The sequence below is a fragment of the Monodon monoceros genome, unplaced genomic scaffold (genome assembly GCF_005190385.1).
Source record: "Monodon monoceros isolate NGI ecotype Baffin Bay Population unplaced genomic scaffold, NGI_Narwhal_1 Super_Scaffold_16, whole genome shotgun sequence".
NCBI lineage: Eukaryota > Metazoa > Chordata > Mammalia > Artiodactyla > Monodontidae > Monodon > Monodon monoceros.
Genome location: NW_021703772.1, coordinates 70,045,747 through 70,067,877, shown reverse-complemented (window position 1 = coordinate 70,067,877; position 22,131 = coordinate 70,045,747). Strand labels below are relative to the sequence as shown.

Below are 22,131 nucleotides of genomic sequence, written 5' to 3'. Positions count from 1 at the left end.
TGGATTCTTTTTAGTTTTTGCACTAAGCAGGTGTTATTTATATCTATTGTGTTAGCTTGAGGTAGCAATGGCTTAAAGAGGATAGGAATGTACATCTCTTGCAATTCAAGTCCATGTGAAACTTTGAAGTTATTACATTCACATACCCAGATATCTCCATCTTTTGCTCCACTTCCCTTGTATTGGCTTCCATCGTTTAGATCTCCTCATGATTCATGGTGATTGCTAAAGCTTTAGCCATCCCATCTGAGTTCCAAGCAACAGGAAGAAATGCAAGGGCAAAAGAGAGAGACCTCTCAACTAAATCAATTCCTTTTCAGGATCCTTTCTATAAGTCCCACCCAGCACTTCTGATTATATCTCATTGGCAGAACTTAATCAAGTGGACATACTTTGCTTTGAGAAAGGCTATATAGTCTTTTACCTGGGAGCATTACTGCCTTTAATAAAATTAGAGCTATATTATAAAAGAAGATGTGTATTAGGTAGGCAACTAGCAGTAGACTCTGCCATAGAAAGTTTTTTCAACAGCCTAAACTGCAGTTTCTATTATACATACACACACTTGTATGGGCACACACATGATGTTTATTTTATATCTCTATTTTATATAATTACATTTTAAAATTGGATTCCTTATAATATTTTTAGAAGGAATTTACATATTCTGGGTCACTTAATAAATCAGGGGTTTGGCTTTATTCAGGATGTGTCATTAAAAAGTAATGATTTCCCAAATTGCCATGAACGTTGCTTTGAGGTCTTTGGAGATAGATAAGACTGTATTTAAGTCACAGTTTCATTGCTTATTGGCTGTGTGGCTATATTGTCCCCATCATTAGTTGGGCACACTCCTTTTTTGTATATTTCGTATTGCATTATAATTTGAGATTTACAGGCAGGTAAAGTAAAACCCAAATGCAAGCTTCTTGAAGAGCAAGAACTGTCTTACTCATAGTGAGTACTTAATAGTTATTTACTGAATGTATAAAATGAGGAAAATTCTACTGTTAGGACATACATAGAATGTACTAGAGCGTTATAAGCACTTTCAAAAGGAGAGTTAGAAAAAAAATTTATAGCAGAAGTATTGCTGGAATTAACATGTAGGAGATAGTGCCTAATTTCTTTATGTAAAATGTAGATTACTTCACTGGGATGTTTTAAGGATTCAGTAAATTAATATGTACATGTTAATGTTTAATTACTAATGGTTGTAGGGAACCCATTTTTTTGTTCTCCATATTCACACCTGTAATACTTTCTCATATAGTTTTCTAATTGTTTCATGTTTGTTACTTTTGCTTTCCCAAGTATGTTTTATAAAAGCCATTTCTTTAAACTTATTCTCTATCCCCATAACCCATAATGTGATTTTCAGTTATATAGTCAATGCATTGACTTTTTATGAAAATCAAGAAAGAACTAAAATGCCTATATTACATTCATTAGCAGTATATGCAGAGATTGTTTAATGGTGAAAAAATATACCATATAGGTGATTTTACAAAGCATGTGCTTAAATGGAAGCATGGCATGTTAAGAGTGAACACTGCAAACATATCAAAGGGAAAAAAAGAAGCCCAAGGAATGGAATAGATATGACATATAAAGTGAAATAAGAGACATGGTGTCATGAAAGGAGAGGTTAAAGGATTAGAAGAGAAAAGGGGTATTGGAAAAGGTGTTCAGAAAGTTCAAGTAAACTGAGTCCATTGGAATTTGCCAGGTGGAGATCCTTAAAAGAGTACTCATGAAGTGCTACGGGTCCAATCCATGTTTGTTAGAAGGTAAATAAAATGGTAGAATTTGAAACACAGATTTTCCATTTGAGAAATTTGACTATTACCAGGAAAAAGATAATGAGGTTAATGGCTTTAGTAAAAGCCTCTTTAAGATAGGGGGTGCATCTGAGGGGATTATGATAACATAACAGACCAAATTCCAGGAATTTCTTAGAACTGTGCAGACCGTGCATGATGGGATAGCCATCTGGGGGTCTTTGTTGATAAACTGTTAAAAACGTTTCTAGTGTGAATAGCCACAAACATTTTCAGTGCTTTTTTGTTGGTTGAGTAAACCGAAGAGCACGAATGCAAAAGCAAAATTTGATGCCAAATCACAGAAGTTGCCATAAACACAGAAGTTCCCCTAGTAAGGACACTGCCTGTGCCTGAATTTCATTTGTTTCTGCTGCTACCATTTCTTAATTTTTCCTGGTGACTAGCCAGATTAGAGCTATGAATGAAGGCAAACTGGTCTTGCTCAGATGATAGATGAGATAAAGGTAACTTAGGTAGCTGGAGAAAATATTTAGGGGTTTAATGTGATGATCTGGTCTATCTCAGAATGTAAGAGATGTGCTTACTCTTTTGTCATGGGGGTTTGCAACCTTAGTATATGCCTAAATCTACAGCTGCTCCTCATTTTCCAGATGGCATCTATGGCTGGGAGTACTTTTTACCATCTGCACTTCTCAAAGAGTTTGTGAACTCTCTCTTTTAATTATAGGAAATGGAAAAACTAATTGGTAAAGTGGTTAAATGATATAAAAGATTTTTAAAATTGAGTTAGAGCTTTTTATATTCTGTTTAACCTTTCAAATAAGATCAATGCTTTAAGTGCTTTTTTACTTTCATCTTTGCATGTCTGCCATCTTTGATATTTGCAACACTCCAAAATACTCCATAATAACTATTTTGTACATGGATGGGTATTTTGAGCCAAATTCCAAAAGCCTTACCTCCTTCCAGTACCGTAAAGTACTATTGTTGGCGTGTGCATAGAACTAACATTGAATGGATATAGAGTACAGACTTAACGTGAATTGTTCCATTTATCTAATATGTTTTCAGGTTGGTAAGGTATAGTGTCATGATTTGTAAAAGTAATTTAGAAAGACAAACTTTTTATGCGTTGCCAGTGTTTCTGTATATGTAAAACACTGAGATAGTAGGAGAAGCAATTTCCCAGTTAGAAGGTACTTTTTTTAACTAGCTGTGAATAATAGGATTGACATCTGACTCTGAAAATGAATATATTCTCTGTCTAGGGAATTCTAGATTTGGAGTGTTATTAACTTATTTTCCCCTTTTTAGTTTTATGAGTCATAAATGTATTTCCTAATGATGTGTTGTAAATAAGTATCCTGTAATAATCAGTAGATACAATACTTATTCACTGTCTTTTCTCTTTAGGCAGATTCTACTGCGGAAAATTCTCCAGATAGTTTGTCCGTTTATAAAATTAGATACTTGCCATCTTTGCTCATTTTCAAGTTCTCTGTTTACAAAACTATTAAGAAGGTGTGAAATGCAGCCAAACTTCCCAGTTTATGGGAAATGTCTGATGCTTGCATTTCCTACGTGTTCATTGTTCACACATGAAGAAATTTGGCAGCTGCGAGATGATTAAGTTTAGAGTATCCAAATCTAACCCTCACTGGGATTTTGGTTTCCTGCTTTCTGTCCCTGTCTTCTCACCCCCTTTGTAACCATATTAAGTGCTATGGTATTACTTCTTAAGATTGGTGATACTTAAATTTTCTTCATTTTCCATTTATCAAATGCTGTGAATAAATCATAGACCAGGAGTTCACCTGATGCAGAGTCCTAGCTTCAGGCAGTACCATACCCAAAACTGTTACGAAGGAGGTTGCTTAAACTTAGAATTCTCAATAAAGAGGTTACACAGTGGTGCATTATTAGGGTAGAGGGCAATATTGGTAGCTAATCTAAATGCTGTAATTACTTCAAAATTATTCTGCTAGAAAATTTATGGTCATACACATAAAAGTTTGTAGCTGGCTTTGAAAATAGTAGAAAGTGGTTTGTATATATGGTTTGGTTGAATTAATTTTTATTTGATTTGGCATTTATTTCAGGTAATTTTTTTGATGTTGAAAACTTCAGATTACTCTATTTCTTCATGATTATTAAAGATCATGTGGAGAACTGAGAATTTTTTCTGAGTACATCTATTACTTTTACAGATTTAAATATGTGAAGGTATTAAGGGATTACACTATATGATTTGTTAACTGTGGATCAAAAGTCAGTAGCAGGTCCTTTGATCCTAAGTGTTACTGATAGTTAGATACTGGGTATGCACAGTTTGGTTGACAAGAAAAAGGTGACAAAGATAATAGGAAGTTGGGGGAGAGCCATAGCGAAAGTAGGAAAAGAAAAAGGAGACAGAATGGGAGTAGTTAGTACCCCAGTGCCACAAGCAGCTCCCTTAGGGTCTTCCATCCTCCAGTTTAGCCATCCCTCAGATAATTCCATAACAGTTTTCAAATGGTTACCACTTCCATTTGGTGGTCCAATTGGATATTTTCAATGTCTTTTACAAATTTCTTAAGTCTGTTTTCAAAATGATGGTGGTTATAGTTTTTATTACCCTGAAGGCTGTTCTGAAGATTAGCAAAATTGCTTTTTTGTGCAATAAATTACTTGAATAAAAGGTTCTGTGAATGAAAATTATGATCATCATTATCTGATGATTATTCAGCAGTGGGAAAAGTACATTTAGAATTTGAAACTCTGTCCTTTGTGTTTCATTCACAGGCTGTAGAAGAAGAAGATAAGATGACACCTGAACAGCTGGCAATAAAGAATGTTGGCAAGCAGGTGAGGTGTACTGTAATAGGTTATGCATTCACATAATAACATGCTCTTGTAGAGTTAAAAGTATTTTGGAGCCTGTGTGATTTTTTTTTCCCTGTCTGTTCACTGTACATTTTTCTTCTGTCATGTAAATGTGATGCTAATTTTAAAGGTCCCTGAATTATTTGATGTCAGATTCTTTTTGCCATCTATAGAGAAGTAAATCACAAATATACCTGTGAGATACTATCTTTAGTGAAAACAATTTTGTAGAAATAAAGTAGGAAACTTGTGTCCTGAGTTGATTTTCCAAGCACTATTTTTACTTGAAATAATATTGTCCATGAAGATAATAGAATGATAGGTTTATTTCATATGTAACAGTTTTAAAAATGATATAGTTTATCAATATGTAGGCTTCAATATATAGGTAATATTCCTGAGAAAGCTTAGAGCCCTGTTGGATTCTACTGAGTGAAGGGAAAGGGTTTTAAGTATTTGCTCTTTCACTTTTCCCAAGATGAAATATATATTTTAGTTCCTATTTTTCTGAAGGTTGGGGGGAACACAGCAACCAATTAAAAGAATCTACAGATTAATTAGACTGTTTTTTAAAGAATGTTGATTACATTTTTTCATTTCATGGAACATGGTTATCATATTGCTGATGTTGGCAGAATCTTGATATTTCAGATGCAAGACACTAAGCTGTCTTTGCTTTCAGCCATCCTACCATATGCTCTGATCCCATCACATCTCACAAGCTATGTAGGTTTGGGCCAGGACCATTCTTGGATGGGAAATCTCTAAGAATCACCCAGCTGCCACAAGAAGTAATGTAGATAACTGAGGGAAGTGTGTTACCAATTCACCGCAAAACCAGTTATTCCAATAGAGCAGTAGGGGCAAAGGTCTGACTTAAGTATCATAATTGGTGAAGTCAAATCTCACTGCATTCTGAATATTACAGTTTCATTAACAAGAGGAACCCTCCAAAACCGAAAATGAGATATAATTCATCTTATTCTCTCATCCTGTGTGATACAGTCACCCTTGTTGTCTTCTCCCACTACTTATTTTAGTCTAATATGTAATATTAGATCACCAACTTGGAGCCTAGCATTCAGTAACTATTTTTTGAATAAATGACTCTGATGCTATAGTTTCTTGATGTAGATTCTATTTAACAGTTAGCAGCAAAGAAATTAAAAGTGAAACTGAAAATATATATAATTGGCAAAGTTTAATAATCATCAGAATCATTTTTTTAAAATATAGTACTTCACTAGTTTGGCCTCCTTTGTGGCAAAAGCAAAACTGCCTATATGGAATCAGACCAATATCTTTTTCTCCTGCCAGTCTTTCTTAGTCTCTGTCACCTAAAATGTCCTAAGGCTTATTTCTGAAATAAAGAAAATTTAGTGTTGTGGTCTAGTTATTTGAAATTATTTGTAGCGTGTTGTATCTCTGGGTATTTTAAAGAAATCAAGCGTATTGAAATTGTAGTTTAGAAAAGAACAGCCAAGAAGTAATTTCAGTGGTGAACATTTGTTTAAAGTTAGGAGTCTTGGTATTTTAGCAAAATACATATAAGAAAATAATGGTTTAGTTGAAAGTTTTTTATTGTGTGCAATATCTATCCTTTATTTCAAAGCTTTCAAATTTAGCTGAAATATTTCAATCAGCTCAGCCTTAAACATAAATGTATATTAAGCATTTAAACTTAACTTCCTTTATTACAATGCAATTTTAAGTCTTGTTTTTAACTCAGATGTTTCAAATACAGATTTGATCAGGTTTAAATTAACGGATTGTACCTATATTCTTTTCTGTGATACATTTTTTCAAAATAGCTACACGAAATATTTATCCTTAACATTTTAGAATTGATCCAAATTGTATTTAAATTTTTAAATTACTAACAGTGACTTTTGATCCAAGAATATTTCCTGAATCATTTAAAGCACTATTCCTGAAATATTAAAATTATATAGGAATTAAATTAAAATTACAGAGGAAGTGATGAGAATTCACATTGAACTCTTTCCTTTTGGTATGTCTGCTTTGAGTAAAGTACCCCCTCAGACATACAGTATATATGAATGGCAGAAAATATACACACATAATCAGGCTTATACACACAGATAAAATGCTTATGCTTTTTTAAAAAAATCAGATGATTTCGGATTTGTATAGAATTCCTTGTGACTCTTTATCATTTCTGCTGCAGAGTCATACCATCGATTGTGTAAATCGATCTTTATTTTATCAGCTCCTTAACATTTTAACAGATTTAGAAATCCTGAAAATGTAACAATATATAGGGAAAGTTAAATTGTAAAATATATATAAATTTAGTTTTGGCTTTCTTTACCAATTTCATCAGCTACTGAAAAAAAATCTAAATAATTCATCTACCAGTAATATGGTTCTTTTTTCTTTTTCTTTCCTTATTCCTTTTTTCTTTTAGGACCCCAAACGTCATTTGGAGGAACATGTGGATGTACTTATGACTTCAAATATTGTCCAGTGTTTAGCAGCTATGTTGGATACTGTTGTATTTAAATAAAGCAGTGCAAAAAGCTCTTAGTGATACTTTCAGTGTATAGTCCTCTTGTTCCTAATGCTCAAAATCAAGGGACCTCTGAAGGTGTATTTGGTTAAATGTAAGACATCTGGCATCATTTGCAGCACTGTAACACCTTCAGTCTCCGTTGTGCAATTACTTCTGTTTCTTTAGTCAGGGTCTTTGCAGATTCCAAAGTTGTATAAGAATACATCAAAGTGGACAAATTTTGTTAAGATCCCATTTAATATTTGAAGAAATCAGTAACACAAATATATTTTGATTGTTGCTTACAAAATAAAATACATTTACAGTCTATGTCTCCTGAGGTCTTTTTGGCACTGGGTGGAATTGACAGAATAACATTTGACAGTGCACTGGAAATCTCACACAAAGATATGTTTTCCTTTGTAATTTAAGATAACACATAAAACATCAGTGTGATAACAAAACTTCACAAATGTAAAATGACTGCCATTAAAGAGTGGCTACCTCATTAGTGAGTAACCCAGAAAAATGTTGACATATTTTATTAAAAATATTTGTCACAAGTTAATATTGAATACTCAATATCTTGTTAACAGATTATACTTTCAGTATTTCAGAGGGGTACATATAAGGAGAAAAGGGAGGCAGTTTAAATTTAGACTTTGATGATTTTTTTTTTTTTTAAAGAGTACATTCCACCAACAGTGTTGCGATTGTCTGGGAATTGCCTGCTGCAAAACTTCACTAGACTTTCAGCTGAGACAGCCATAGAAGGTGTGCAGTGTCCTCAAAGCAAAACGAGAAACGTAGCCATAATGTGAATTGAATATCATGAGCACATAAGCAGTAATTTTGTTAGTTTTCTCTCATCTTTCTTAACTTAGAAGTACCCAGTTTTCTGATAAAGACAAAAATTTGACTAATGGCAGTTTTCATAGATGACCTCGTCCCTCAACCTGTTTCTAACCTGATGTACATAAGTACTCACACATGGTACAGCACCATACTGGGTACACCAAAGAATGTGCAAAACGCATGGAGACAAAGATTTAATTGTCTCTCCCTTTGTGAAAATACGGTAAGAATGTTTCTAAGGCTTCATTAAAGAGGGAATTTACTTGGGGATTTAGAATTGAGCTTTAGCCTCTGATAGAGTAGTATGAATAATGTGGTGAACCAAATTACTCTCCTATTTGAATAATTCTAGGCTGTTCTTGGTTGCCTAATGAAAAGTTACCAGAAACTAAAAGTGGAAGTGGCTTAAATTCCCACTATGTTTCACAGTCTCTGTTTTTGGTGGAATAAGGTATTCTGAGCATTTCTTGATTGTCCTGTGGTTTCTTCTTTTAAATATAGTGATGGTATATTTTATATAGGACTTGTAATATGTATTGATTGTTGGGATTACAACAGCTAACCATTTACAATTAAAATATGAGTTGAAGTTTGTAGAAATTTTCCTTTTGCCTGATTTAAACTTGTGTGCAAGTGTTTCGGGTTTTTTTAATACATGATTTTCCCCTTTACATAAATCAGGTTCTGTGACTTTCACAGATAGTGTGAAAAGCTAGTCAAGATTATTTTTGTACAATATGTCCAAAGAAGAAGGCCTCAATAATACAAGGGTTATTCTCAACATTCCATTGGAAACTACTTTTTTTTTTTTTTCTTTCTTTCACTTTAGTCCCCTGAAAAATAGCTCCTGAGTGAGTAAAGTGACTGAGAAGGCTTACACAAGGCCTGCCTTTTGCTCTTCTTGTTTGATCACCTCATCTTCCGGGACTTCCCACAGTCACATACCATGTTCTCCCACTTGGTTCATGTTGGAGACGTTCCCAATTTCAAAACCTTACCAGAATCCCTCCTAGCAAAAACCTACAGTTTTGTAGATTTGGAGTCAGAATGAGGATGTCTTAAGAAGGCTCAGTGAACACCTTTCTCTTGGAATGCACAGCTATTTTAGCAGCAGCCTGATAACCCAGGCCGAGGCAGGCACTGAAACAACTTATTTAATCACAAGCTCAATAAGCCACTTCAGGGTGTGTGTGTGTGTGTGTGTGTGTGTGTGTTTATGTGAGCATCTTTACCGGTCTCTGCAGCACTAAAGCAGCACTAGAACCAAAACTCTTGCCTCTAATACAGAGATGTTCCCGCTTTCCACTTAGCCTAGTATGGGGGCATGAAAAGCTCCAGCCTCACTGTTCAGTGCCATCTGCCTGTACCAGGAGCACCTGAGTCTTCCGGGAGCTCATTAGAAATACAGACCTGCTGAATCCGAATCAAGAATCCTGGTGTGGTGCATAAGCACTTTTAAAGTTTGAGAAGACCAGCTCTGGAAGTATGATTCAAGAGCTGATGTGCTGATTCTGAGAAAAGCCTGTTTTCCTTCTTGAGCATATACGTTAAAGACGTAGCCTGTATGTGAGGAATCACTGAATTCAGTACTGGTAATCTAAGTGAGAATGCACATTTATCTCCTAATCCAATTCCTTAGAAACTCTGAGGAGGAGGCACTCTCCCTTTCCTCTACTTTAACATGTCATTTTTAGCATTCTTCATTTTTTAAAAAGCCAGTTCAGGATACCGGGAATAACAAAACCCGAAAAAGAGTCCAGGTAGAGTCTCTCCTTTCTGCGACACACTGAAGGCTCTGTCCCACCGAGGAGGGGGTGGAGAGGCATTCGGGGACAAAGAAGTGAATGATCGAAAAAGGGGAAAGCAAGAGTAGCCAAAACCAGGCCAAAGGCTCTCGGGAGAAATGGCGGTGAAAGGTAAAAGGCAAAGAAAACCAAGCGTCCAATAATGTCATAGCTACTGTCCCCTCCCCCCACACCCCAACGCCTCAACAGTTAAGGCCCTGCTTGTTAGTGAAGCTTCCTGGCCACGAGCTGAGATTTGCTTTCGAAAGGAAAATGGGGTCTGGCTGTATTTTTTTTTTCCCAGTCCGGGACATCTGGGCACCAACCCTTCCGGCCCTGGGCCGCGCTCGCCGGGCCTTGCCACGCCTGGTGCCCTCTGCGGCCAAGGCGCCCGCCCACCTCGGCGGCGCAGTCCGGGCTCAGCGCTGGCCGCTCAGCCCCCAGAGGCGGCGCTCTCAAAATGCGCCCGCCTAGGCGCAGGTCGAGTCGGGTTAGACCCTCTCTGCAAAGCGCCAGACCCACCCAATGTCCCCGGCGCCGCTCTCCCTCAGGGAGCGGCCGGGCCCGAGGAAGGCAGATGCACTCTCTCGGAGGAAGGTACGAGCTCCACCGGGCGGAGGCGCCCAGGCCGAGCCTCCGGCAGGGAAAGAGTGTGTGCCCCCGGGGTCCGCGCCAGCAGCCGCTCGCCCCGCGCTCCCCGGGTCTGTGGGCGGCTCCCTCTCGGGACCGCCAGGGTGCTGGGGAGCCTACGGGGACCTTAGACAATGGAGCCAGAGCGGGGCGGCTGGCCTGGGGCCGAGCGCCGGGCGCGGGGGTGGCTTCTCTCGCCGCCTGCCCCCGCAGTGCCCCGCGTGTGGCCGGTCCGCCAGTCAGCCAGCTCGCGGGGCCGAGCTGAGCTCCGGCGCTGCGCTCCTCCTCCTAGTTCCCGCGCGGCTCGGCGTCCCGGGAAAGCCACAGGAGGGCAGGTTGGCGGGTGCCGGCCACGGGAAGCAGCGTAGAGCGGTGAAGCCTCTTGGCCCTCTGGTTCGGGCGGAGGGCTGGGCTCCTCTGTAGACCCAGTACTGGGAGATTTCTTCCTACACCTCGGCGTTGCTTTGGGCCTCGTGCTATTGATTTGTGCCAACATCTTTTTAAACTGGTTCTTTTCTCTAATTCCGCTTTAGATTCTTTCTCATTTTAAAATTACTGGCATGGATTCTTTTTCTCCCCTCCAGATTATATAAACATTAAACACACACACACACACACACACACACACACACACACACACAGAGTCTTCCGTAACGATCACTGCGTTGACACCACTTCCACTCTGTCTCCCCAGATCAACGCTTCTAGGGAACCCATTTGCGCGAGGACCCGGCCCTCTCTTTTCCTGGCGAGGCTTTTGAACCTGTCGCCAAGGCCGTACCTCAGAGAGAAGGAAGTGCAGTGGCATGCGAGGCATGCATGGCGCCTGCCCCCAGTTAGATGCTCTTCAGATAATCTGCAACCAAGCTCGCTGATAAAATATTTAGGAAAGACCTCGTAAACATCACAGCAACTACATTAAGGCACTTCAGCCCGACAGCTTATGATTATTTCAAAACTTAAAAAGGAGATCATTGATTGTCACTGTTTCTGTGCTCAACCAAGAAACCGAACCTTCCCGAGGTGGGTGGATGGGGGGGCTGAGTTGCTTGCCTTTCTCCCCCACTACTCCCCCTTCCCGCTCTCTCTCATGGAGGTGGCTCTCAGCAGCAGTGATTTATTTATGTATGTATGTAGTTTAAAAGGTGTGCGTTGGTGGGGGTGTTCGTGGAGGACACACAGGACCTGCTCACAAAGGACTGGGTCAGGTGTCTTGTGCTTCTGTATTAACTGGAAAAGACAGACTCTGGAACTTTTACAGGGCGAGAAGAGGCCACCGGCTCGCGCTTTGTATACTTTGCACTTGAAATCGTTACATTCAACTGAATATTTGGCTCATTCAGATCCGAAAAATCTCCTAGCATCGTTGAATTCCCTCCTCCGCCCCTCAGCTCCAAAGGAGGGAGGTGGGGGGAGAAGGTAGGAAAATGTTTAGTAAATTGCACATCTTTGAATCTTCCTAAAGCAGTGGTCACAAAGCTTAAAGGTGACACAACAGTGCTCACGTAAAACTAACACACGCTCCCCATCCCACCCCCAAGCCAACAATAAAATCATCCCCTTCAGTTTGCCATGATCGCAGCGACCAGGAGCCAGGTGATTATCCTAATTAATGTCTATCTAATTAAATTACTGTCAGCAGTTAACCAATGGCAGGAGCCGTTTCATCGGCTGCACAAGCAGCAAGATCAAAAGTGAGCCTTTTCTGATTGCTGCATAGTGTCAATTGGCCAATCTCTTCTCCCAGGGAAAAAAAAAGTAAATCAAACCTTTGAGAAGCATTTGCTGGTTGAAGTGCTTTCTGTCTAGTGAGGGGGTCTGTGGATTTCTAGTTTATGATAAATAGGACTTTAAAAACCAGGGACAGGAGGGCGAGTGTTCAGGTTCCAGAGCTATGCAGCTGGAGCACTGCCTTTCTCCTTCTATCATGCTCTCCAAGAAATTTCTCAATGTGAGCAGCAGCTACCCACATTCAGGCGGATCTGAGCTCGTCTTGCACGATCATCCCATTATCTCGACCACTGACAACCTGGAGAGAAGTTCACCTCTGAAAAAAATTACCAGGGGGATGACGAATCAGTCAGATACAGACAATTTTCCTGACTCCAAGGACTCACCAGGGGACGTCCAGAGAAGTAAACTCTCTCCTGTCTTGGACGGGGTCTCTGAGCTTCGTCACAGTTTCGATGGCTCTGCTGCAGATCGCTACCTCCTCTCTCAGTCCAGCCAGCCACAGTCCGCGGCCACTGCTCCCAGTGCCATGTTCCCGTACGCCGGGCAGCACGGACCTGCGCACCCCGCCTTCTCCATCGGCAGCCCCAGCCGCTACATGGCCCACCACCCGGTCATCACCAACGGAGCCTACAACAGCCTCCTGTCCAACTCCTCACCGCAGGGCTACCCCACCGCCGGCTACCCCTACCCACAGCAGTACGGCCACTCCTACCAAGGAGCCCCGTTCTACCAGTTCTCCTCCACACAGCCCGGGCTGGTGCCCGGCAAAGCGCAGGTGTACCTGTGCAACAGGCCCCTTTGGCTGAAATTTCACCGGCACCAAACGGAGATGATCATCACCAAACAGGGCAGGTAATGCTACGTTCTTGGCTGCCGCTGCTCCAGGCGCGGTCCGGGGGCAAGTGCACCCGGCTTGTGACCGCCGCGGCAGCGAAGATTTGGGGTCGGGAGCAGAGTGGAAGGCGCTCTGGCGCGTCCTAGAGTTGGCTGGTGTTGGAAAAACGGAAAGTGGAAGGTCTAGCCACCGCGGTGATGTCGGGGAGGGGGGTCCCGCTCTAGAAAGGTGGTCGGAGAGCCCGTCAGTGGCCGGAGAAAGGAGAGCGAGAGAGAGGGGGAGAGCCCTGGCCGGTGGCCGGGAGATGGGAGGGACGCATCAACGCCCGATGCACCGACAGGTGGAGATTCGGGTCGCCAATCTCGCTTTTCAGCTGGGCAGTGCTACCTGCCGACTCCCCGACTTCAGCCCCACTTCTTTTCCTCCGCCACCACCCCTTTTCCAACCCAGCAAACATTCGCTCATTGACGCTGAGAGAACAAGTTTTGCTTTGCTATCTGGCGCCTCGCTTCTTGCATTTAATCTTTAACATTTATGTTTTTCCCCCTTGTTTTCTCCCCCCTTCCTAATTTAAATAGGCGCATGTTTCCTTTTTTAAGTTTTAACATTTCTGGTCTCGATCCCACGGCTCATTACAATATTTTTGTGGATGTGATTTTGGCGGATCCCAATCACTGGAGGTTTCAAGGAGGCAAATGGGTTCCTTGCGGCAAAGCGGACACCAATGTGCAAGGCAAGTCCTTCCAATTAACACGTTTTCCTGACACTTATTTAGGTGAGAATGATTAATTAAAGCCTTTGTGGACTGGCTCGAGCGACTTTTAAAACGATCGGCCAATGACTTCTAAAAGCAAACGAGGGGGATAGGGGGACAGACTGAGCCGCGAGAAGGGGGAGGATTATGCAAAAGCAATTTTAATCATCCCAGTTAATAGGAAGAAAGCACGGCCTAAAAAGCCCCAGCTAATGGGCCTCACGGTGGAATAAGGGGTGTGCGTATGTGTATATGTGTGTGTGTCCTACGTGGTGAGGAGTTAAGACTGGGCAGTGCCCGGGGCACATGTAAACAACTTGTTTCTTTCTCTAGGAAATCGGGTCTATATGCATCCGGATTCCCCCAACACGGGGGCTCACTGGATGCGTCAAGAAATCTCTTTTGGAAAATTAAAACTTACAAACAACAAAGGAGCTTCAAACAACAATGGGCAGGTCAGTGGCTCAAGCGCTCATTTCTCTCTCTCTCTCTCTCTCTCTCTCTCTCACACACACACACACACACACACACACTCACTTATACATACTCGTCCCTCCCTAAGCTCCAGTTCATCACTTTAAACCAACATGAGAAACTGGACACGTTTCTTTGCTTCATTAAAAAGACTTCTAAAAAATTCTATTTCCATCCTCCGAAATTATATTAAACAATCTACAAAGTTGTTCTTCTCCCCCCCTCTCGCCCAATTCCCGAGTTCCCAACCTTCCCAAGTACAAATACTTGGTTGATTTTGAGAAGGAAACGCGCAGGATCTGCAGGTTGCGAAAATCTTTGTTTCTCCTTAAAGGAGGACAGGGAGAAGGGCCCTGAGGATCGGGCGGTCGGGTTTGGTTTTCCTCCCGTGCTCGGGCGATCCGTGCTCCCGGGCAGCGAGGGCTGGTCTGCCCCCGCCAGCCAGTCACCAGCCGGGCGAGGCCCGCTATCAGTTACTAGGGGCGGCGGGCTCCTTGCAGCCTCCGCGCGGCGGGCGGCGCAGAGCCCCGCGCACGCCGGCTGCGTTAACGCGCCGCCCGGCGCTCCCCTTTCTCTCCGCCGGACAGATGGTGGTTTTGCAGTCCTTGCACAAGTACCAGCCCCGCCTGCATGTGGTGGAAGTGAACGAGGACGGCACGGAGGACACCAGCCAGCCCGGCCGCGTGCAGACATTCACTTTTCCCGAGACTCAGTTCATCGCCGTCACCGCCTACCAGAACACCGATGTAAGGAGGCCTGGGGGCTGGGCGCGCGGCGGTCGGCACCGGCTTCTCCAGGCCCGCGCCGCTACCCCCGGCCATCCCCCGCTCTGGCACTAACGTCAGCCGCAGCTGGCTCTGCTGCGCCTTTTAGGCGTAGGGCTAGGGGCCTGCTGGGCACCTTCCCTAAACACCTAGCCGGTGGGAAAACGCTTCCTATTCGTCTCCGTCGCGGGTCACCCGGGCCACCTTTAAGGTGACCAGAATTTCTCGGGCCTCTTGGGAATTTTTATTTAGTTTTCAAGCATCACTTTCTGGGTGATCAAAAGAAACCCACATTCATATATTTAAAAACTACAATAAATTACTGGGGGCTACGAAGTGAGTTTTCTAGCAGTTTGAACTTAAGCATTTGCAAGTTTGCAGAAACTTATTTTACTACTGTTGATTTGACTACTAGAATTGATGTTTTTTAAAAACTTAAATGAAAATATTAGAAGTTAAAAATATGCGTTTATTTTAAATCAAAACTGATTTTAAGATGCAGATTGTGGGTTCTTCAAGTTGTGTATCAAAAGCAACCAATTTTAAAAAATATGATGAAACATTTAAGATACGAAACATTTTTTAGTGATGAATTCAAGTACCCCTTAAAGATTTTTGCCTGAGTAAGGGCATTATGTAACAAGCATTTTAAAAAATGAGCATTTGAACCAATTTAGAACACATGGGAGAGCTAATTGAAAGCAATTCTTTAGTTTTAGTCACCATTAATTTAAACATGTTCCTCATAACTTTCATCATACTTTCTTTTTTTTCCTTTCCACCCATTCCCTCAAATTTTTCAGTTAGGGAAACTTTGCTATTTAATGAAATTGTGGGCCGTAAGCCCCTGTAAAAAGCAGCAGATGACATATCCTTAAACACCCAATCCTCTGTATAGAATGTAAAATCGTATTAATCTTTTTTTCTCTTTTCCAGATTACACAACTGAAAATAGATCACAACCCCTTTGCAAAAGGATTTCGGGATAATTATGACACGTAAGTAGTTTTGCACTTTCTCAAATTTGTGGAATTGGGCTTTAGGTCAAAGGTGGATTGCTTTGTACAAGGCTTTTGGAAGCTAGAAAGTGTGAAGACAGGGTTGTTTTTGAGGTTTTCCTTTCGTTTTTGTCGGCTCCCCTTCTCTCTGGTGACCTGGCTTAGTACTTCTGTGGTTTTGGTGAAAGGTTTCCTCTGCCTATTTTTAGCTTTTGCGTGAATTACAAAGTTGTTGGCGGGGCTTGGGGACTGGCTGGCTGGGGAAGCCGCCCTGGTTCCCGGGTGCGCGAGTTGTATGTGGCACTGCAGATGCTCAGCTCAGATTGTCTGTGTCTGAAACCGCCCGAGTCTGCCTGAAAGTGCATGTGGCTCTGGCAGTTGTTACAGTCTCCTTGGCATATGTGACTTTTATTTACCCATTTCCAAGTTTTGTGTAATAGCTTTTCCTGTGCAAGTTTACTATGGACTGAATAAAAATGTGCACCCACTACAGGCAAGTTCACGAGCACAGCCGACATTGCAGTCACTTCAGGCTTTGGGAAGGACCCAGGTTCTGTTGCTGTGTATTATTTATGCTTCGAAAGAAAAATATTTCCTCTTATCGTTTTTATCTAGGTGCGTTTTAATTAAATGTGTTGGTTCCCTTTTCTCCAGGCATCCCTTACCTACTCCATGTCTTTTCTATCAAAATGCTGTCCTCTGGGGGCAACAGTAGGTGTAAACTGAATACTTCCTGGGCTTGTTCTGGCGTTCTTCCTCAGAGCCCAGGTATAGTGCCTAGGAGTTCAGATAGAGTTATATAGCAAAATCTAAATCTGGATTATGGTGATCCCTTCATTTTTTTCTGACCATAGAAGGGAAGGATACATAAATTTTAATTTCATGGCTTGCATTAAGTGCTTGGGATAGAACTACAAAGTTGAATCTGTCTTTGACTAGGAATAGATTAAATTTGTGGAGGAGACAAGTGGCTATCTCCAGGTAGATACCGAACTTCCCTCCTGATATTTTTATAACAAATTGAAAAGACAGTCATGGATGGTACTGCCTGTAACTGCCATGTGCATCCCTCAAAAGTGGTCCAAAGGAAGCAAGCCTCATCAGTATGATTCCCCAGAAAAAAAAAAAACTTGGCTACTCTAGTCCTTCCTCACAATCTAAAAAAGGTGGGCTCAGCACAGTGGAAAGTGTGTGGCCCATGAGACCAGAGATATTGGTCTCTGTACTAGGGGGTCTTGTAGATTTTGAGCTTTTAATTCTGCTGTGAACATCTGTTCCAAAGCATTTATTTTGCACAAATCAATTCAGTAATCCCAAGTGGGTTGGGACCTGGATGGGCATATAAACTGTATCTTTTGCAGATTGTTTTTTTTTTCTTTTTAAAATATTGTGGTGGTAAACAGAGAAGATATTTGCACCTTGCTGGTTATGTTCCCTTCCTGCCTCCCTCTACTTGTTCTTATTTGAGGCTGGAATTAAATTTCAGGAGGAAAATTTTGTGCAGTAAGCAAACTGCACCTGAGCAGCCACAGCATAACACTCACTTGCCCCTCTTCTGGCTGACTTCTGTTGGAAAAAACCACTTCCATTTGGTTCTTAAATCACTATATATTTCTCATAAAAAGCTTCTTTAACTATACAAGTGGTTATCTTAGACATTTATGGGTTAGAGAAGAGTAGAATGGTTTATGACACTCCCTTTCCACTGTTAATGTCGGTTATTTGGGCCTGGCTCACTTTTGGAGAAACAGGGAGAGCAATAAAGAGTTCAGGGGGGCCAGGGGGTTTGCTTGGCCACTCACCAGGGAATCTCCTCCCCAAAGGATTGAGGTCTGACAAGACTGAGGCTCTCTTTCAAAACAGTCTGTTGATTAAAGATTAAAACATTTATGTGTGAGCTAAATAAAAAGGGAGGCATGTGTGTATGTGTATGAGAAAATACTTCGACCAATCTTGATCCAATCTCTGGTTCCTTCTCAATTCGAATGGGATTTTCTAGGCCCAGGGCCTAGAGCTAATCTTTGACTATTTTATTTAAGGTAATTCTTAGTAACACAATTACTGTATGTGGTTGGGCAAGTTATTTAACTTCCCTTTGCCTCAGTTTCTTCACCTGTAAAGTGGGATAATAATGGTACCTAACTTGGAAAATTGTTGTGATGGTTAAATAAATTACTGTCTGTACAGTCCTAGACAAGGGTGCCTGGTATACATAATCAAGTTGTATAAGGATGAGCTATTATTAGTGGGAGACTGCTTGGCGGAGGTTGATAACTGTACTTCAAGAGTTTGCCCCCCAAGTTGTTGTTGCTGTTGTTTTTAACCAGTAACAGATCAAAAGCTGGGGAAAGAAGGTCAGAGTAAAGAATGCTTTTTCTCTGCAAAAGAATTTTACTGATTGATGACTTTGTTTCCAAGTAGTAATTCTTGTTTGTATTAGTGGTCGGGAGCTGGGGGTTGAAAGATCACACGGGGAAAACAAGACAGTAAGTCCTGCGGAGGCTTGCAGCAGTAACCCTCCCGGGTCTCAGCAGACTGGCGAAAACCAGTCCGATGCTTGTCAGTACCTGGGGGGCCCGCGCGTGTGTCAAATGGAGGAAAGCGGTCTTAAAAGGGTGGAAGTGGGTGACTTGTTTAGAAATTTCGCTCAGAAACTCTCACCGAAAAAGAAAGGCCCACTGGGCAAATAACACCTTAATTCCTGGGTAAATCTGCCTTAATGTGTACACATACAGTGGAGAAGTGGGATGAGAATCCCTTGCTGTGCTCCTCTCTCGGGACCCCTGTGCACCTGGCGAGAGAACGCAAGAGAGGAGGGAAGCCTTCCTCTTCACCTGTATCATTTTTAGGTCCCTGAATAGACAGATTGATTCCTGTATAATTTCACGATTTATTTTGGAGAGGATGCAGGTCTGTGACCTTTTGTCTGTCTCCATCCTGGACGGCGGCAGGTTACACGTGGAGATGGTGTGGGTGGGCAACCAGGGGTGGCCTTCCCTTTTGCCCCCCGAAGGGACCTGGCGCCACCCTTCGGTTCTCTCTCTCTCCCTCCCTCGCAGGATCTACACTGGCTGCGACATGGACCGCTTGACCCCCTCGCCCAACGACTCCCCGCGCTCGCAGATCGTGCCCGGGGCCCGCTACGCCATGGCCGGCTCTTTCCTGCAGGACCAGTTCGTGAGCAACTACGCCAAGGCCCGCTTCCACCCGGGCGCGGGCGCGGGCCCCGGGCCGGGCACGGACCGCAGCGTGCCGCACACCAACGGGCTGCTGTCGCCGCAGCAGGCCGAGGACCCGGGCGCGCCGTCGCCGCAGCGCTGGTTTGTGACGCCGGCCAACAACCGGCTGGACTTCGCCGCCTCGGCCTACGACACGGCCACGGACTTCGCGGGCAACGCGGCCACGCTGCTCTCGTACGCGGCGGCCGGCGTGAAGGCGCTGCCGCTGCAGGCGGCCGGCTGCACGGGCCGCCCGCTCGGCTACTACGCCGACCCGTCGGGCTGGGGCGCGCGCAGCCCCCCGCAGTACTGCGGCGCCAAGTCGGGCTCGGTGCTGCCCTGCTGGCCCAACAGCGCCGCGGCCGCCGCGCGTATGGCCGGCGCCAACCCCTACCTGGGCGAGGAGGCCGAGGGCTTGGCCGCCGAGCGCTCGCCGCTGCCGCCCGGCGCCGAGGACGCCAAGCCCAAGGACCTGTCCGACTCCAGCTGGATCGAGACGCCCTCCTCCATCAAGTCCATCGACTCGAGCGACTCGGGGATTTACGAGCAGGCCAAACGGAGGCGGATCTCGCCCGCTGACACGCCCGTGTCCGAGAGCTCGTCCCCGCTCAAGAGCGAGGTGCTGGCCCAGCGGGACTGCGAGAAGAACTGCGCCAAGGACATAGGCGGCTACTACGGCTTCTACTCGCACAGCTAGGCCGCCCCTGCCCGCCTCGGCCCCGCGCCCCGCCGCGGCCGGGCCCCCGCCAGCCCCTCGCGCCTCTCCCCCTGCGCCTCCTGCCCACGCCCCACTCGCGCGCCCCCTCAGTTTGTTTGACCCTCGAACACCGTCTGCAGCGGATTAGTACAGGTCTCCGAGTGTAATTTTAACCTTTTCTTTCTTTCTTTTTTTTTTTTTTGCACAGCAGTTTCCGCAATTAGCGCACCGACCTTCAACATGGCTGTAAACCTTTTGGTTTTCCTACTTCCGAACCTTCTGTGAAGTTATCCTCCCAACAATTCCCCTCCCCCTCGTCTTTTTCTCACCCTCTCCTTCCCTTTCTGGTAATGAAACTCTTCACCTTTAGGAGACCTGGGCAGTCCTGTCAGGCAGCAGCTATTCCGACCCGCCAAATCTCGGCCTCCCCATTAACCGTAGGATGTTGATTCTAGAACCTGGACCCCCCAGCGCGTCCTTTCTTATCCCCGAGTGGATGGATGGATGGATGGTAGGGATGTTAATAATTTTAGTGGAACAAAGCCTGTGAAATGACTGTATATAGTGTTAATTTACTGTAACGAATGGCTAGTTTTTATTCTCATCGTCAAGGCACAAAACCAGTTCATGCTTAACCTTCTCGTTCATTTCTTTTCCTTTCTTTGCCTTTTTCTCCACCCCCCTCCCCTTTAACATTTTTTCTGGTGGGATAATTAACAATATTCTAAGAGGCTCTGAAAACTTGAAACTTGAAAAACTAGATAATGATGGGTTTCTCACTTCTCCTCAATCCGTTGCATGAAATAATTACTCTGTGCCCTACTGCACACAAATAGCTAAGGAGAATCTGACCAAACACCTGTAAAGGATAGGTGTCTTTTCATAGGCAAGTCGATTAAGTGGCATGATGCCTGCAAAGCAAAGCTAACTGGAGTTATATGTTTTTTACCCCTTACTTCTAAATAGAATAGCTCGACATCAGCAATATTATTTTGCCTTATTTGTTTTTCCCCAAGTGCCAAATCCATTACTGGTCTGTGCAGGTGCCACATATGCTGACAAACTGTTTCTGAGTATCTTTTCAGTTCCCCCCTCCACCTTTATATGCTGTAAATCTTTGTAATGAATATTCTAATGATATAGATGACTGAATTGTTGGTAACTATAGTGTAGTCTAGTGAAGATGAATTGTGTGAGTTGTATATTTTACTGCATTTTAGTTTTGAAAATGATTTCCCCGACACCTAGAAACAGCTGCAATTTGACTTCCTTGGGAAAACACTAGCATTAATGCAAGTAAGACTGTTTTTCCCCCTCCCACTAAGTCTTGTTATATTTGATAAGGAGCACTAATCCCCCTGAAAATAGATTAGTAGGATTTCTAATGTTGTGTAGCAAACCTATACTTTTTTTTTGTATTTTAAAATTAATGTGAAATATGCATCATACACAATATTCAATCTAGATTCAGTCCATTGGGGGGATTTTTTTTCCTGATAGGAATTCAGGGTCTAAACGTGTGTATATTTTGGCTCTTCTGTAAATCTAATGTTGTGATTTTTATATTTGTTTCGTTTTGTCTGTGAACTGAATAATTTATACAAGTACACACTCCATTGAGAAACGTTTTGTTTTTTGCTCGTTTGTATCGTCTGTGTATAACAAGTAAAATAAATCTGGTAAAATGCTATGGTGTTTGAAAGCAGTTTACAGTTTGAAAATAATTTAATTATAGATGATTATTTTTAAGGGTTAAGGAAGAATAGCCTGTCCCTACTCCAATATGGGGCAGTCTGTTTAGTGGAAACTGCCTCCCATTTTCCTCTTAAATTTGTTTTATAGCACTACCAGTAATTACTTTTTTCCTCTTATTTACAACTACTTAGTTCCCTGTGAGTCGTTTCACTTTGTTGCACTTTTTCTTTTTTTCAGGAAAATGTAGACACTTCCTTATATCTTTAAGTAGGAAATAACGTGAGCAGGAAAAGGAGGGTCTTTAATACGAAATTTAGAATTTCTTTAAATTTCACAAAGTCAGGAGGGAGGCTTTGGGCAAGAGAAGGGTGTGATTTAAATGCTTGTCAAAATAGGCTGTTGACCGCAGCTCTAGGCAGATGTCGAAAATTCCGGTCCTTAAATACGAGGCCTTGGAGTTGAGTGGTGAATCCGTAAATGAATACACAGGATGGCCTACATTTCTTGAGTGGATTGTTTTGGGGGGATTGGGAGG

The 22,131-nt window shown here is 42.9% G+C and overlaps 2 protein-coding genes across 4 annotated transcripts in view; both read left to right on the top strand.

Moving 5' to 3' along the window:
* The window catches only part of PSMD14 (proteasome 26S subunit, non-ATPase 14), a 93,761-nt gene extending 86,085 nt beyond the window's left edge, over positions 1 to 7,676 (top strand). For 2 of the 3 annotated variants that reach the window (XM_029225629.1, XM_029225630.1), the window contains 2 exons: positions 4,566 to 4,628; positions 7,075 to 7,676. In XM_029225629.1, coding sequence (XP_029081462.1) covers positions 4,566 to 4,628; positions 7,075 to 7,173 — 162 coding nt within the window. In that variant the 3' untranslated portion in view covers positions 7,174 to 7,676. The remainder of the gene's footprint in view (positions 1 to 4,565; positions 4,629 to 7,074) is intronic. The other variant, XM_029225628.1, reaches the window with a different exon arrangement.
* Positions 7,677 to 12,077: 4,401 nt separating this feature from the next.
* Positions 12,078 to 21,586, top strand: TBR1 (T-box, brain 1). Its single transcript, XM_029225665.1, has 6 exons — positions 12,078 to 13,013; positions 13,575 to 13,729; positions 14,084 to 14,205; positions 14,812 to 14,970; positions 15,925 to 15,986; positions 19,046 to 21,586. Exons 1-6 carry the CDS (start codon positions 12,322 to 12,324, stop codon positions 19,899 to 19,901), a joined length of 2,046 nt encoding a protein of 681 aa, XP_029081498.1. The 5' UTR covers positions 12,078 to 12,321; the 3' UTR covers positions 19,902 to 21,586.
* Positions 21,587 to 22,131: the final 545 nt, after the last annotated feature.